Source organism: Globicephala melas, chromosome 1 (genome assembly GCF_963455315.2).
Source record: "Globicephala melas chromosome 1, mGloMel1.2, whole genome shotgun sequence".
Lineage (NCBI taxonomy): Eukaryota > Metazoa > Chordata > Mammalia > Artiodactyla > Delphinidae > Globicephala > Globicephala melas.
Window position 1 is genome coordinate 27,414,722 of NC_083314.1, and position 16,336 is coordinate 27,431,057.

Genomic DNA, 16,336 nt, shown 5'->3' on the forward strand with positions numbered 1-16,336 from the left:
GAGAGTTTTTATCATAAATGGGTGTTGAATTTTGTTAAAAGCCTTTTCTGCACTATTGATATGATTGTATGGTTTTTATTCTTCAGTTTCTTAATGTTCTGTATCACATTGATTGATTTCCATATGTTGAAGAATCCTTGCATCCCTGGGGTAAATCCCACTTGATCATGGCGTATGATCCTTTTTATTTTTTAACGAATTTGTTAAATTGAAATATATGTGCTTTACAATGTTGTGTTAGTTTGTACTGTACAATGAAGTGAAACAGCTATATGTATCCCCTCCCTCCCTCGTCGCCTGTATCGCGCCCATCTAGGTCATCACAGACCACTGAGCTAAACTCCATGTGCTATACAGCGTGTTCCCACTAGGTCTGTATTTTACAGGTGGTAGTGTATTTATGTCACACCTAATCTTCCAATTCATCCAACCCTCCCCTTCCCCCACTGTGTCCACAGGTGCATTCTCTACATCTGTGTCTCTATTCCTGACCTGAAAATAGGTTCATGTGTACCATTTTTCTAGATTCCACATATATGTGTTAATATACAATATTTGTTTTTCTCTATCTGACTTACTTCACTCTGTATGACAGATGGTAGGTCCATCCACATCACTACAAATGACCCAATTTTATTTCTTTTTCTGTCTGAGTAATATTCCATTATATATATGTACCACATCTTCTTTATGTTTTCATCTGTTGGTAGATATTTAGGTTGTTTCCATGTCCTGGTTATTGTAAGTAGTACGGGAGTGAACATTGGGGTACATGTGACATTTTTTTAATATTAATTTATTTTATTAATTTATTTTTAGCTGCATTGGGTCTTCGTTGCTGTGCACAGGCTTTCTCTAGTTGTGGTGAGCGGGGGCTGCTCTTTGTTGTGTAACACAGGCTTCTCATTGCGGTGTTTTCTTTTGTTGTGGAGCATGAGCTCTAGGTGCGCAGGCTTCAGTAGCTGCAGTGAACGGGCTTAGTGCTCCATGGCATGTGGGATCCTCCCAGACCAGGGATCGAACCTGTGTCCCCTGCATTGGCAGGTGGATTCTTAACCACTGTGCCACCAAGTAAGTCCCTGTGACTCTTTGAATTACGGTTTTCTCTAGGTATATGCCCAGTAGTGGGATTGCTGGGTCATATACTAGTTCTATTTTTAGTTTTTTAAGGAACTGCCATACCGTTCTCCACAGTGGCCATATCAATTTACATTCCCACCAACAATGCAAGAGTGTTCCTTTTTCTCCACACCCTCTCCAGCATTTATTGTTTGTAGATTTTTTGATGATGGCCATTCTGAACCGGTGTAAGGTGATACCTCATTGTGATGTTGATTTGTATTTCTTTAATAATTAGTGCTGTTGAGCATCTTTTCATGTGCCTCTTGGCCATCTGTGTGTCCTCTTTGGTGAAATGTCTATTGAGCTGCATGAGCTGTTTGTATATTTTGGAAATTAATCCCTTGTCTCTTGCTTCTTTTGCAAATATTTTCTCACAATCTGAGGGTTGTCTTTTTGTCTTGTTTATTGTTTCCTTTGCTGTGCAAAAGCTTTTATGTTTAATTAGGTCACATTTGCTTATTTTTGTTTTATTTTCATTACTCTAGGAGATGGGTCATAAAAGATGTTGCTGTGATTTATGTCAGAAAGTGTTCTGCCTATGTTTTCCTCCAAAAATTTTATAGTGTCCAGTCTTACATTTAGGTCTTTAATCCATTTTGAGTTTATTTTTGTGCATGGTGTTAGGCAGTGTTCTGATTTCATTCTTTCATACGTAGTTGTCCACTTTTCCCAGCACCACTTATTGAAGAGGATTTTTTTCTCCATCTTATATTCTTGCCTCCTTTGTCATAGATTAGGTGACCATATGTGCATGGGTTTATCTCTGGGCTTTCAATCCTGTTCTGTTGATCTATATTTCTGTTTTTGTGCTAGTACCACACTGTCTTGTTTACTGTGGCTTTGTAGTATAGTCTGAAGTCAGGGAGCCTGATTCCTTCAGCTCTGTGTTTCTTTCTCAAGATTGCTTTGGCTATTCAGGGTCTTTTGTGTTTCCATACAAATTGTAAAATATTTTGTTCTAATTCTGTGAAAAATGCCCTTGGTATTTTGATGGAAATTGCACTGAACCTGTAGATTACTTTTGGTAGTATAGTCCTTTTCATAATATTGATTCTTCCAATCGAGCAGCATGGTTTATCTCTCCATTTGTTTTTGCCATCTTTGATTTCTTTCATAAGTGTTTTATAGTTTTTGGAGTACAGGTCTTTTGCCACCTTAGGTATTTTATTCTTTTTGTTGCAGTGGTAAATGTGATTGTTTCCTTAATTTGTTTTTCTGATCTTTTGTTCATAGTGCATACGAATACAAGAGATTTCTGTGCATTACTTTTGTATCCTGCAACTTTACCCAATTCACTGATTAGCTCTGCTGTTTTTCTGGTGGCATCTTTAGGATTTTCTATGTAAAGGATTGTGTCATCTGCAAACAGTGACAGTTTTACTTCTTTTCCAATTTGTATTCCTTTTATTTCTTTTTCTTCCGATTGCTGTGTCTAGGACTTTGAATACTATGTTGAATAATAGTGGTGAGAGTGGACATCCTTGTTTTGTTCGTGACCTTAGAGGATATGCTTTCAGTTTTTCACCATTGAGAATGATGTTTGCTGTGTATTTGTTATATATGGCCTTTATTATGTTAAGGTAGGTTCCTTGTATGCTCACTTTCTGGAGAATTTTTATCATAAATGGGTGTTGAAATTTCTCAAAAGCTTGTTCTGCATCTATTGATGATTATATGGTTTTTCTTTAATTTGTTAATATGGTGTATCACATTGATTGATTTGCATATATTGAAGAATTGTTGCATCCCTGGGATAAAACCCTCTTGATCATGTTGCATGACCTTTTAGTGTGTTGTTGGATTGTTTGCTAGTGTTTTGTTGAGGATTTTTGCTTCTATGTTCATCAGTGTTACTGGTCCATAATTTTCTTTTTTTGTGATATCTTTTTCTGGTTTTGGTATCAGGGTGATGGTGGATTTGTTAAACGAGTTTGGGAGTGTTCCTTCCTCTGCAATTTTTTGGAATAGTTTCAGAAGCATAGTTGTTAGCTCTTCTTTCAGTGTTTCATGGAATTCACCTATGAAACCATTTGGTCCTGCAGTTTTGTTTGTTGGAAGATTTTTAATCACAGTTTCAATGTCATTGCTTGTGATTGGTCTGTTTATATTTTCTATTTCTTCCTGGTTCAGTCTTGGAATGTTGTACCTTTCCAATAATGAGTCCATTTTTTCCAGGTGTCCATTTTATTTGCATAGAGTTGCTTGTAGCAGTCTCTTATGATCCTTTGTATATTTCTACAGTGTCAGTTGTAATTTCTTCTTTTTCATTTCTAATTTTATAGATTTGAGTCCTCTCACTTTTTTCTTGATGAGTCTGGCTAAAGCTTTATCAATTTTTTTTTATCTTCTCAAAGAACCAACTTTTGTTTTTATTGATCTTTGCTATCGTTTTCTTCATTTCTATTTCATTGTTTTCTGCTTTGATCTGTATGATTTCTTTCCTTCTACTGACTTTGGGCTTTCCTTGTTCTTCTTTCTCTAGTTGCTTTAGGTGTAAGATTAGATTATTTATTTGAGATTTTTTTGTTTCTTGAGGTGAGTTTGAATTGCTATAAGCTTCCTTCTTAGATCTGCTTTTTCTGAGTTCTGTAGGTTTTGTGTCATCATGTTTTCATTGTCCTTTGTCTCTATGTATTTTTTTTTTATTTCCTCTTTGATTTCTTCAGTGATCTCTTGGTTTTTTAGCTTTGCAGTGCTTTGCCTCCATGTGTTTGTGTTTTTTAGTTTTTTCCTCTACTTGATTTCTAATCTCATATCATTGTGGTTGGAAAAGATGTCTGACACGATTTCAATTGGTAAACATTTTCTAGTGCTTGATTTCTTACCCAAGGTGTGATCTATCCTGGAGAATCTTCCGTGTGCACTTGAGAAGAAAGTGTATTCTGCTTCTTTTGGGTGGAATGTACTATAAATATCAATTAAGTCTATCTGGTCTATGGTGAGATTTAAAGTTTGTTTTTCCTTATTTAATTTGTTGCTGGATGATGTGTCCTTTGGTGTTAGTGGGGTGTTAAAGTTTCTCAGTATAATTGTGTTACTGTCTTTTTCTCCTTTTTTGGCTGTTAGCATTTGCCTTATATATTGAGTTGCTCCCATGTTGAGTGCATAAATATTTATACTTTTTATGTTTTCTTCTTAGATTGATCCTTTGATTGCTATGTAGTGTCCTACCTTATGTCTTGTAACATTCTTTATTTTAAAGTCTATTTTATCAGATATGAGTATTGCTTCTCCAGCTTTCTTTTGATTTCCTTTTGCATGGAATATCTTTTTCCATCTCCTCACTTTCAGTCTGTATGTGTCCTTTGGTCTGAAGAGGGTCTCTTGTAGACAGCATATATGGATCCTGTTTTTGTATCCATTCAGCCAGCCTGTGTCTTTTGCTTGGAGCATTTAATCCGTTTACATTCAAGGCAATTTTCTATATGTATGTTCCTGTTACCATTTTCTTAATTGTTCGGGGTTTGTTTTAGTGGGTATTTTTCTTCTTTTGCATTTCCTGCCTAGAGAAGTTCCTTTAGCATTTGTCGTAAAGCTGGTTTGGTGGTGCTGAATTCTCTTACCTTTTGCTTGTCTGTAAACCTTTTGATTTCTCCATCGAATCTGAATGAGATCCTTGCTGGGTAGAGTAATCTTTCTTGTAGGTTTTTCCCTTTCATCACTTTAAATGTATCCTGCCACTCCCTTCTGACTTGCAGTTTCTGCTGAAAAATCAGCTGATAACCTTATAGGGATTCCCTTCTATGTTATTTGTTGCTTTTTCCTTACTGTTTTTAATACTTTTTCTTTGAATTTAGTTGTTGTTAGTTTGATTAATATGTGTCTTGCCATGTTTCTCCTAGGATTTATCTAGTATGGGACTCTCTGCACTTCCTGGTCTTGATTGACTAATTCCTTTCCCATGTTAGGGAAGTTTTCGACTGTAATTTCTTCAGATATTTTCTCAGAACGTTTCCCTTTCCGTTCTTCTTCTGGGACCCCTACAATTCGAATGTTGGTTAATTTAATGTTGTCCCAGATGTCTCTGAGACTGTCCTCAGTTCTTTTCAGCCTCTTTTCTTTATTCTGCTCCTCAGAAGTTATTTCCACCATTCTGTCTGCCCGCTCATTTATCCCTTCTTCTACGTCAGTTATTCTGCTATTGATTCCTTTTAGTGTATTTTTCATTTCAGTTATTGTGTTGTTCACTGTTTGTTTTTTAGTTGTACCTGGTATTTGTTAACCATATCTTGTATTTCCTTGATCCGTGCCTCCATTGTATTGTTGATATTTTGGATCATCTTTATTATCATTACTCTGAATTCCTTTTTCATATTGCTTGCCTATTTTCTCTTCAGTTATTTGGTCTTGTAGGTTTTTACCTTTTCCTTCGTCTGTAACATATTTTTTTGTCGTCTTATTTTTTTTGTTGGGTGGTGCTGTGTTCTTGTCTTACTGGCTTTTTGGCCCAAGGCACCCAGCACTGGAGTTTACAGGCATTTGTTTAGAGCCGAGTCTTGGTGTTGAGATGAGGATTACCGGGATACCTCAGTCTGATTAATATTTCCTGTGGTCTGAGGTTCTCTGTTAGTCTGGTGGTTTGGGCTTGGCGCACACTCCACAGGAGCTCAGGCCCGATCCCTGGCCTGCGAACTAAAATCCCTCAAACCACGCGGTGTGGCAAAAGAGAAGAAGAAAATAAAAGGACCAAATAGAGTGACTGATGTAGAGAACAAATGTTATGGACACCGGGGGAAAGCAGCTGGTGGGGGTTGGTGGTGGTGGGATGAATTGGAAGATTGGGATTGGCATATATACACTAATATGTATAAAATAGATAACTAATAAGAACCTGCTGTAGAAAAAAAATAAATAAAATTCAAAAAAAGGAGCAGTACAAAAACAAACAATAAAAAATAAAATAAAATTAGAAAAAAATATATTAGGAAAAAAAAATTTAAGTGAAACAACTATAACAAGGTAAAACAGAACCACAACAGAAAAAATAAGTGGGCGGGAGAAATGCAAAATGAGCAGAACAATAACAATGTATAAAGAATAAAATAAAATTAGAAAAATTTCAAAATTTATTTGAAAAAATAAAAATGAAACAACAAAATAAAATGGAACCACAACCTTAAAAAGAAAAAAAAATGCTGGAAAAGGCCTTGGCTGTGGGGGTGGGGCGGGGCTTAGTTGAGAGCGAGGTTTAGGCAGGGGGCGGGACCTAGGCTCAGGACCCATGCAACCTGAATATTCAGCACTGCTGGAGAGGGCCTCGGAGTGCAGAGTTCAGAGGTAAGGCACTTGGTGGAGGTGCGGGGGCAAGGTTTAGGCCCAACTTGGTCGGAGGGGGTATTGGAGTGTGAAGTGCAGAGGTAAGGTTCTGGGTGGGGGCGGGGCTTATACTTAGCATGGCTGGAGGGAACCACAGAGATCAGATGATTAGGACCTCAGCAGGCTTTCTGGGGCCCAAGTGGGCAGGGGAAACACTGGCTGCATTCCCTTCCAATCCTTTGTTCTCCCGATAGTCTTTCACCATCCTTGTTGATCCCCTCACTGTGGGTGGGCTTCCTAAGAGTGGGAACCCCTTCCCTCCCCCAGCCGCCCCTCCAAGGCTCCAGTTCCATCCTGCCTCCACTTCTCCTCCCTCCTCCCTCCCCCCCACGTCTTACTCTGTTGCTGTGGTGTTCCTCCTGTCCCCTTAGGTTTCCGTGGTCCCCCACATGGTAGGTGCCCTAGTTGTGAGGATATGCGAACTCCATGTCCTTGTAGTCTGCCATCTTTATGATCCTTTGAATGTGTTGTTGAATTTGATTTGCTAATATTTTGTTGAATATTTTTGTGTGTATGTTCATCAGTGATATTGGCCTGTAATTTTCTTTTTGTGTGTTATCTTTGTCTGCTTTTGGTATCAGGGTGATGGTGGTGTTGTTGAGCAAGTTTGGGAGTATTCTTTTCTCTTCAATTGTTTGGAATAGTTTCAGAAGGATAAATGTTAACTCTTCTCTAAATATTTGATAGAATTCACCTATGAAGCCATCTGGTCCTGGACCTTTGTTTGTTGGAAGTTTTTTAATCACAGTTTCAATTTCAGTACTTGTGATTAGTCTGTTCATGTTTTCTATTTCTTTCTGTTTCAGTCTTAGGAGATTGTACCTTTCTAAGGATTTGTCTGTTGCTTCTAGGTTATCCATTTTATTGGCATAGAGTTGCTTGTAGTAGTCTCTTATGATCCTTTGTATTTCTGTGGTGTCATTTGTAACTTCTCCTTTTTCATTTCTAATTTTATTGATTTGAGTCCTCTCCCTCTTTTCCTTATGAGTCTGGCTAAAGGTTTATCAATTTTATTAGTCTTCTCAAAGAACCAGCTTTTAGTTTCATTGATCTTTGCTTTTGTTTCCTTTGTCTCTATTTCATTTATTTCTGCTCTGATCTTTATGATTTCTTTCCTTCTACTAACTTTAGGTTTTGTTTGTTCTTTTTTGTTGAGTTGTGTTAAGTGGAAAGGTAGATTGTTTACTTGAGATTTCTCTTGTTTCCTGAGTTAAGATTGTATCGCTATAAAATTCCCTCTTAGAACTGCTTTTGCTGCACCCCATAGGTTTTGGATCATCATTCTTTCATTATCGTTTGTCTCTAGATATGTTTTTATTTCCTCTTTGATTTCTTCAGTGGTCCATTGGTTATTTAGTAACGTATTGTTTGGCCTCCATGTGTTTGTTGTTTTTACAGTTTTTTTCCTGTAATTGATATCTAATCCCATAGTGTTTTGGTCGCAAAAGATGCTTGATATGATTTCAGTTTTCTTAAATTTACAGAGATCCACTGAAGTCAGGTCCCAGGATTGCAGTAATCATGTATCTGGACCCACTGTTGGTGCTATGGTGCATTTTCCATCCTTAGCCTGGCCCAACCTAGATGTGTATGTGCCAACAGAATCTACAGCTGCTAAAGCTAAGCCTGTGTTTTCTGTGGGGGCACTGCTTGTTTGTTCAGATGTTCTGTAGGCTCTGAGTGTACAAGGCTAGTTTTGGAGATGTCATTTCACAGTTTGCACAGCTACAAGGAGAGATTTCAGCTTTTCTTCCTTAGTTGATGTCCCCTGGGGCTTAGCTGTGGTTACAACCCCACCTCTGTGTGTGGGTCTGCTTGTGAGGCTGCCCTGGAGCATATGAGTTTGCCCTGGCGAGGAGGGGGCTCAGAGGCTGTGTAGCAGCCAGGGTCATGGGACCCCTGGTGGCAACGGGTGCATGGGGAAACTGGTGGCCGCAGGCATGAAATAGTTGGCCCCAGTGGTGGCCCTTCGTAGTGCTCGACCATGGGTGCAAGAGAGCCTTCCCTGGCATTGATGAGGCATGTAGGGAAGCCAGAGGCCGTGAGAGAGCTGGCCCCCTTGGGGGCCCTTCTTAGTGCCCAGGGAGGCAAGGGCCAGTGCATGGGGAGACAGGCTGCAATGGCAGCTCCTCCCCTTCTGTGTCACTTAACAATGGCCCTTTCCTGCTATGGCAGTCTGAGTTTCCTCCACAAGCATTCCCAGTTGTGGATTTCCTCACTCCCGTCTCCTCATGCTGTCTCCTCACAGCCAACAGCAATCCTCTCACTGGATTTGCTCCCCAAATCCCATATTCCAGCACCCAGCCCCTTTCCACACTGGGACACACGTCTGGGGCACACAGGGCTGTGACACAGACCATCTGTGTAGGTCTCACTCTGTCCTGCCTGCCACAGACCGGGTGCTGCACTCTCTTCCAATAGTCCCCAAAACTCCTCTTCTGTGCCAACTGATCTCCCTGCCGGTGAGGGGCTTCCCAAGATGTGGCAACCTCTTCTCTTCTTTTTTGCTTCTTCTTTCTTTCATCCTCCCCAGTTACATGGGGATTTCTTGTCCTTTTAGGTGACCGAGGTCCTCTGCTAACTTTCAGCCTGAGCTCTGTGAGACTTGTTCCATTTGTAGATGTATTCTTGATGCATTTGTAGGGAGAGATGAACTCCATGTCCTCCTACTCCTCCGCCATCGTGACCTCGTCTCCTTTTATTTCTTCTTAAAATTTAATTGATTTATTTTTTCTTTTCTTTCTTTTTTTTTTTTTTTTTTTGGCCGCATTGTGCCATGCACACAGCATGTAGGAATCCACTTCCTTGACCAGGGATCAAACCCGTACCCCCTGCAATGGAAGCATGCATTCTTAACCACTGGACCACTGGGGAAGTCCCTAATTGATTTCTGCCCTGATCTCTATTATTTTTTTCTTCTAATTCTTTTGGGTTTAATTTGCTGTTTTTCTAGTTTCTTAAGGTAGAAGCTGAGGTCATCGGTTTGAGACATTTCTGACATTTACTTCAAATGGGTGGTAAAGAGGAAAGAAATACTTCTAAAAAGGCACAAAAATCTTCAATAACTTCTGATTGTTGGTAGGATAAAACCCCAGATCCTTAAATTGTTATTTTTAAATCCCTCTAAACTGAATTTAAATTTAAGATGATAAACTGAGCATACCTCCTCTTTCATCTAAAAGCCTATTAAAATAATAGCAGAGGAATTTTTAAAAGGGACAAGTCCACAAAAATGAAAAGCTGTATGAGGGAAGGACACTAGTGGAGAAACATTATCAAAATTTTGGAAGTTTGTGGATAAATAGAGTAGGAAAAGCATTCATAGAGGGGGCTATGGGGAGCAATAGTAATTCTGCTTGGCAAAATCCTGGTAATCACCTACTACTTAGAAATGGGAATGAGAAATGAAACTGAAAACAGGCAGATTAAAGACATTCTCAGAGTTCCATGACTCCTTCTTCTGCATTGGACCAGTTGCTTTCTCAGAAGATATATTGCTGTTGTTCTTCTGTTTCTTTGCACTGGGCTCCAGAATTGTTTTCAACATTTCTTATACATGTATCTTTCTCTTTCTTGGAGTCCATCCTTATTTTGATATAGTACATTCTCAAACACTCCCTTCAATCCTTTTCTCTTAGATATATTTGGAAATGTTTGTGGAGGACATTTTTGATTGTCACATTGTCTGGGAGTAGTGGCACTACTAAATCCTTAGAAACTTGAGTTCTTGGAAGTGAGTGAAAATGATTTTATTTTCCCTTTGCCCTTACTAATAATTTGAGTAGTTGTGAGATTCTACGTTTAAAATTATTGTCTCCACTATCTGAGAATTGCTTAAATTATTTCCAGCATCCATGATTGGTGATGAGAAAGCCAATGCCATTCTGATTCTTCATCATTTAAGTGTGCTTAGAAGTTGGTAAAATTTGATTTTGAGTAGATAATGCAAATATATACATATAAGTTTACAAATAAATTGCATCAAATGTTTCATATTATGTATTTTCATTTGTATTTTTCAGACAATGAATGATTTTGACTATTTGAAACTACTAGGTAAAGGCACTTTTGGGAAAGTTATTTTGGTTCGAGAGAAAGCAAGTGGAAAATACTATGCTATGAAGATTCTGAAGAAAGAAGTTATTATTGCCAAGGTAACTGGTTACTAGAGTTGATTATTAAATTTTTGTTTATGGTGTCCACAAGTGTGTGTGTTCACGCATGCACATGACTAAAGTTTAGAAATTCCATTAAATAACCAAAATGTTGATTGTAGGCTACAGCTACAATAATATCTGTATATTGATATTTATTTACAGTATTGAAACTTTCAAAGTTTGTAATATCCTCTGACTATTAGAATCTATTGTATTCCTTTGAGAGCGAAATATTTATTCTATGTTTGTGTGTTTGGGATAATGTTTTCACTGTATATTTGTGACCTATATCACTAATTACAGTAGTGATACTTTTTGATATTTCCCCCCAATATTCTGAGTTTTTTATTATTAAATAAAATGGTGAATAGAATATTAGCATAGATTTTATGTAATCATTGAATGGAAAAGCATTATTAATAACTTTAAAATACTACAATAATAAAGCTAAAATGATCACTACAATACTTCTACTTAAAATCCATCACCACACGTAGTTACAAGCTTTATTTTTTTGTGGTCAGACCTTTTAAGCTTTATTCTTCTAGCAAGTTTCAAATATACATTATGGTATTATTAACTCTATTTATCATTCTGTACATTAAGTCCCCACGAATTCTTTATTTTATAACTATAATTTGTATTTTAAAATATATATATTTATTTATTAAATTGAAGAATTAAAATATTATAAATTATGGTTGATTTACAATAGTGTGTTAGTTTCAAGTGTACAGCATAATGACTCAGTTATTTTTTTGATTATATTCCATTATAGGTTATTACAAGATACTGAATATAATTACGAGATATAGAGTAAAACCTTGTTGCTTATCTATTTTATGTATAGTAGTTTGAATCTGTTAATCCCATACTCCTAATTAGTCCCTCCCCTGTGGTAACCATAAGTTTGTCTTCTATGTCTGTGAGTCTGTTTCTGTTTTGTATATAGATTCATTTTTTTTTTAGATTCCACATAAAAGTGATATCATATAGTATTTGTCTTTGTCTGACTTACTTAACTAAGTATAATAATCTCTAGGTCTGTTCATGTTGCTGTAAATGGCATTATGTCATTCTGTTTTATGGCTGAGTAATATTCCATTGTGTGTGTATGTGTGTGTGTGTGTGTGTATATATATATATATATACACACACACACACATATACATACATACATATGTGTGTGTGTGTGTGTGTGTTTGTGTGTGTGCATGCCACATCTTCTTAAGCCAACCGTCTCCTGATGGGCACTTGGGTCATTTCCATGTCTTGCCTATTGTAAATAGCACTGCTGTGAACATTGAGGTTCATGTATCTTTTTGAATTAGAGTTTTTGTCTTTTCTGGATATATGCCCAGGAGTGGGATTGCTGGATCATATGGTAGCTCTGTTTTTAGTTTTTTAAAGCATCTCCATACTGTTTTCCATAGTGGCAGCACCAATTTACATACCCACCAACAATGTAGGAGGGTTCCCTTTTTCCATACCCTCTCCAACATGTATTATTGTGGACTTCATGATGATAGTCATTCTGACAGGTGTGAGGTGATACTTCATTGTGGTTTTGATTTCTCTAATAATTAGTTATGTTGTGCATCTTCTTTGGAGAAATGTCTACTTAGGTCTTCTGCCCATTTTTTAATTGGATTTTTTTTTTTTAATATTGAGTTCCATGACCTGCTTGTATATTTTAGATATTAACTCCTTGTTGGTAGCATCATTTGCAGATATTTTTCTCCCATTCGATAGGTTGTCTTTTGGTTTTGTTGATGGTTTCCTTTGATGTGCAAAAGCTTTTAAGTTTAATTAGGTCCCATTTTTTATTTTTGCTTTTATTTCTTTTGTTTTTGAATATTGACCTAAGAAAATATTGCTTCAATTTATGTCCTAGAATGTTTTGCCTATGTTCTCTTCTAGGATTTTTATGGTGTCTTGTCTTATATTTAGGTGTTTAAAACATTTTGAGTTTATTCTTGTATATGGTGTGAGGGAGTGTTCTAATTTCACTGATTTACACACAGCTATCCAGCTTTCCCATCACTACTTGTTGAAGAAACTGTCTTTTCTCCATCTTATATACTTGCCTTCTCTGTCAAAGATTGACTGTAGGTGCATGGGTTTATTTATGGACTCTCTATTTTGTACCATTGAGCTATATATTTGTTTTTGTTCCAGTACCATGCTGTTTTAATTACTGTAGCTCTGTAATGTAGTCTAATGTCAGGGAGCATGTTATTTCCAGCTCTGTTCTTCTGTCTCAAGATTGCTTTTGCAATTTAGGGTCTTTTGTTGTTCCATATAAATTTTAGGAATATTTGTTCTAGCTCTGTGACTAATGTCATAGGTATTTGGATAGGAATTGCATTAAATCTATAGATTTAATGGGTAGTATGGCCATTTTAATTATATTAATTCTTCCAATCCATGGGCATTCCATTTCATCGTTGAATGATCTTCAGTTTCCTTTATCAGTGTTTTATAGTTTTCAATGTATAGATCTTCATCTCCTTGGTTAAGTTTCTTCCTAGGTATTTTTTTTTATTTTTTTACACCATTTCAAATGGGATTGTTTTTTTTTACTTCTTCTTGTTGATATATCATTATTAGTGTAAAGAAACCAATTTGTGTATAGTGGTCTTTTATCCTGCTATCTTGCTGAATTCATTTATTAGTTCTAATAGTTTTTATGTGGCAATTTTAGGGTTCTCTATATTGAGTATCATGTCATCTGCAATTAATGACAGTTTTATCTCTTTCCTTCCAATTTGGATACCTTTTATTTCTTTTCTTATCTGATTTCTGTGGCTAAGACTGTCAATGCTATGTTAAATAGAAATGGTAAGAGTGGGAATCCTTGTCTTGTTCCTGAATTTAGCAGGAAGTCTTTCAGCTTTTAACTGTTCATTTTGTGTTGGCTGTTGTTTTGCTGTAAACGGCCTTTAATATGTTGAAATATGTTCCCTCTCCCTCTATACCTACTTTGGTGAACATTTTTATCATAAATGAATGTTGTCAAATACTTTTTCTGCATCTATTGAGATGATCATCTGGTTTTTGCCTTTCCTTTTTTTTAATGTGGTATATCACATTGACTGATTTGTGTATGTTGAACCATCCTTCTGGCCCTGGAATGAATCCAAGTTGATCATGGTGCATGGTCCTTTTTATGTCATGTTGGATTCAGTTTGCTAATATTTTGTTGAGGATTTTTGCATCTAAATTTATCAAAGATATTGGCTTATAATTTTCTTTTTTTTGTAATGCCTTTGTCTGGTTTTGGTATCTGGGTGATGGTGGCCTCATAAAATAAATTTGGAAGGGTTCCCTCCTCTTTCATTTTTTCAGAATAGTTTGAGAAGGATTGTTATGAGTTCTTCTTTGTTTGTTTGTTAGAATCCCCAGTGAAGCAGTTTGGTCCTGGATTTTTGTTTGACAGAATTTTAAAATTACACATTCTCTTTCACATCTAGTGATTGGTGTGTTCAAATGATCTGTTTCTTCTTGACTTAGTTTTGGCAGACTGTATATTTTTAGAGATGTACATTTCTTCTAGGTTGTCCAGTGTTTTGGCATACAGCTCTTCATAGTATTCTCTATGATTTTTTGTATCTCTGTGGTATTGGTTGTTGTTACATCTCTTTCATTTCTTATTTTCTTTATTTGGGTCCTCTCTCTTTTCTTCTTGGTGTGCTTGGCTAGAGGTTTTTCGATTTTATCTTTTCAAAATAAACAGCTCTTGGTTTTATTGATCTTTTCTGGGGTTTTTTAATCTATTTTATTTATTCAATCTCTGATCTTATAATTTCTTGTCTTCTGCTGACTTTGGGTTTTGTTTGTTCTTCTTTTTCTAATTCTTTTAGGTGGTAGGTTAGGTTGTTTATTTGAGATTTTACTTGTTTCTTGAGGAAGGCCTGTATCCCTATGTACTTTTCTCTTAACACTGTTTTGCTGTATCCCATAGATTTTGTAAGGTTGTGTTATCATTTTCATTTGCCTCGAAGTATTTTCTGATTCCTTTTTTGATTTCATCGTTGACTCATTGATTTTTAAGTAGCATGTTGTTTAGTCTCCCCGTGTTTGTTCTTTTCACATTTTTCTTTCTGTGGTTGATTTCTGTTTTCATTCAGAATTTTGTACCTTTTGACCTCCATCACCCATTTTACGCACCTACTGCTTCTCGCTGTTCTCTGTGAGTTCACGCCTTTCTTTCTCTTTTCTTTCCCTTCCTTCCTTCCTTCCTTTCTTTCTTTCTTTTTCTTTCTTTCTCTTTCTTTCTTTCTTTCTTTCTTTCTTTTCTTTCTTTCTTTCTTTCTTTCTTTCTTTCTTTCTTTCTTTCTTTCTTTCTTTCTTTCTTTCTTTCTTTCTTTCTTTCTTTCTTTCTTTCTTCTTTCTCTGTCTTCCTCCCTCCCTCCCTTTCTCTCTCTCTCTCTCTTTCTCTGTTTCTTTCTCCCTTCCTTCCTCCCTCCACATGTAAGTGGAATCAAACAGTATTTGTCTTTCACTGACTTATTTCACTTAGCAAAATGCCCTCAAGTCCCTTCCATATTATTGCAAGTGGCAAGATTTACTTCTTTTTGTGGCTGAATAATATTCCACTGTGTGTATCACATTTTCTTCTTCCATTCATCCATTGATGGATACATGGATTTATAAATTGTTTCCATGTCTTGGCTATTGTATATAATGCTGCAACCTACAGGGAAGTGCAGCTTTCTTTTCACAATAGTGATTTTGTTTCCTTTGGACAAATACCCAGAAGTTTAGTTGCTGGATCAGATTGTAGTTTTAATTTTTTTGACAAACTTCCATACTGTTTTATATAGTGGCTACATCAGTTTACATTCTCACCTGCTGTGTACGGGGGTTTCTTTTCTCCACACCCTCGCCAACATTTATTTCTTGCCATTCTAACAGGTGTGAGGTGATAGCTCTATGTGGTTTGGATTTGCATTTCTGTGATGGTTAGTGATGTTCAGCACCTTTTCATGTACCTGTTGGCCATCTGTATGTTTTCTGTGGAAAATTGTTTATTCAGATCCTCTGACCATTTTTCAATCAGATTGTTTGGTTTTTTGCTATTAAGTTATATGCGTTCTTAATATTTTGGATATTAAACCCTTACCAGATATATGACTTGCAAATATTTTCTCTCATTTAGTAGGTTTTATTTTCATTTTGTTGATGGTTTCCTTTGCTATGCATAAGCCATTTATTGATTTTTCTTTATGATATCAAATTTAAAAAATTAATTGACACAACTGGTGTCAAGAAGCTTACCACCTATATTTTTTCTAGTAATTTCACGTTTTAGGTCTTACATTCAAGTTTTTAATCCATTTGGGGTTGATTTTTGTGTATGGTGTAAGAAGGTGGTCCAGTTTCATTCTTTTGCTTGTGGCTTCTTAGTTTTCCTAGCACCATTTATTGAAGAGAGTGTCCTTTCCCCATCATGTGTTCTTGGTTCCTTAGTTGTAAGTTAATTGACCGTATATGCATGGGTTTATTTTTGGGCACTCTGTTCTGTTCCATTGATATTTGTGTTTGTCTTTATGCCAATACAATGTCATTTTGACAAGTATAGTATTGCAATATAGTTTGAAATCAGGGAGCATGATGTCTCTAGCTTTGTTCTTTCTCAAGATTGCTTTGGCTATTTGGGGTCTTTGTTGTTACATACACATTTTAGGTTTTTTTGTTCTATTTCTGTAAAAAATGTCATTGGAATTTTGATAGGGATT

General features: G+C 36.5%; 1 protein-coding gene across 4 annotated transcripts in view; it reads left to right on the top strand.

Moving 5' to 3' along the window:
* Window positions 1–16,336, top strand: part of AKT3 (AKT serine/threonine kinase 3) — a 395,398-nt gene that overhangs the window by 228,964 nt on the left and 150,098 nt on the right. For all 4 annotated transcript variants that reach the window (XM_060307050.1, XM_060307115.2, XM_060307149.2 and 1 more), the window contains one exon: window positions 10,461–10,592. In XM_060307050.1, the coding sequence (XP_060163033.1) occupies window positions 10,461–10,592 (132 nt within the window). The remainder of the gene's footprint in view (window positions 1–10,460; window positions 10,593–16,336) is intronic.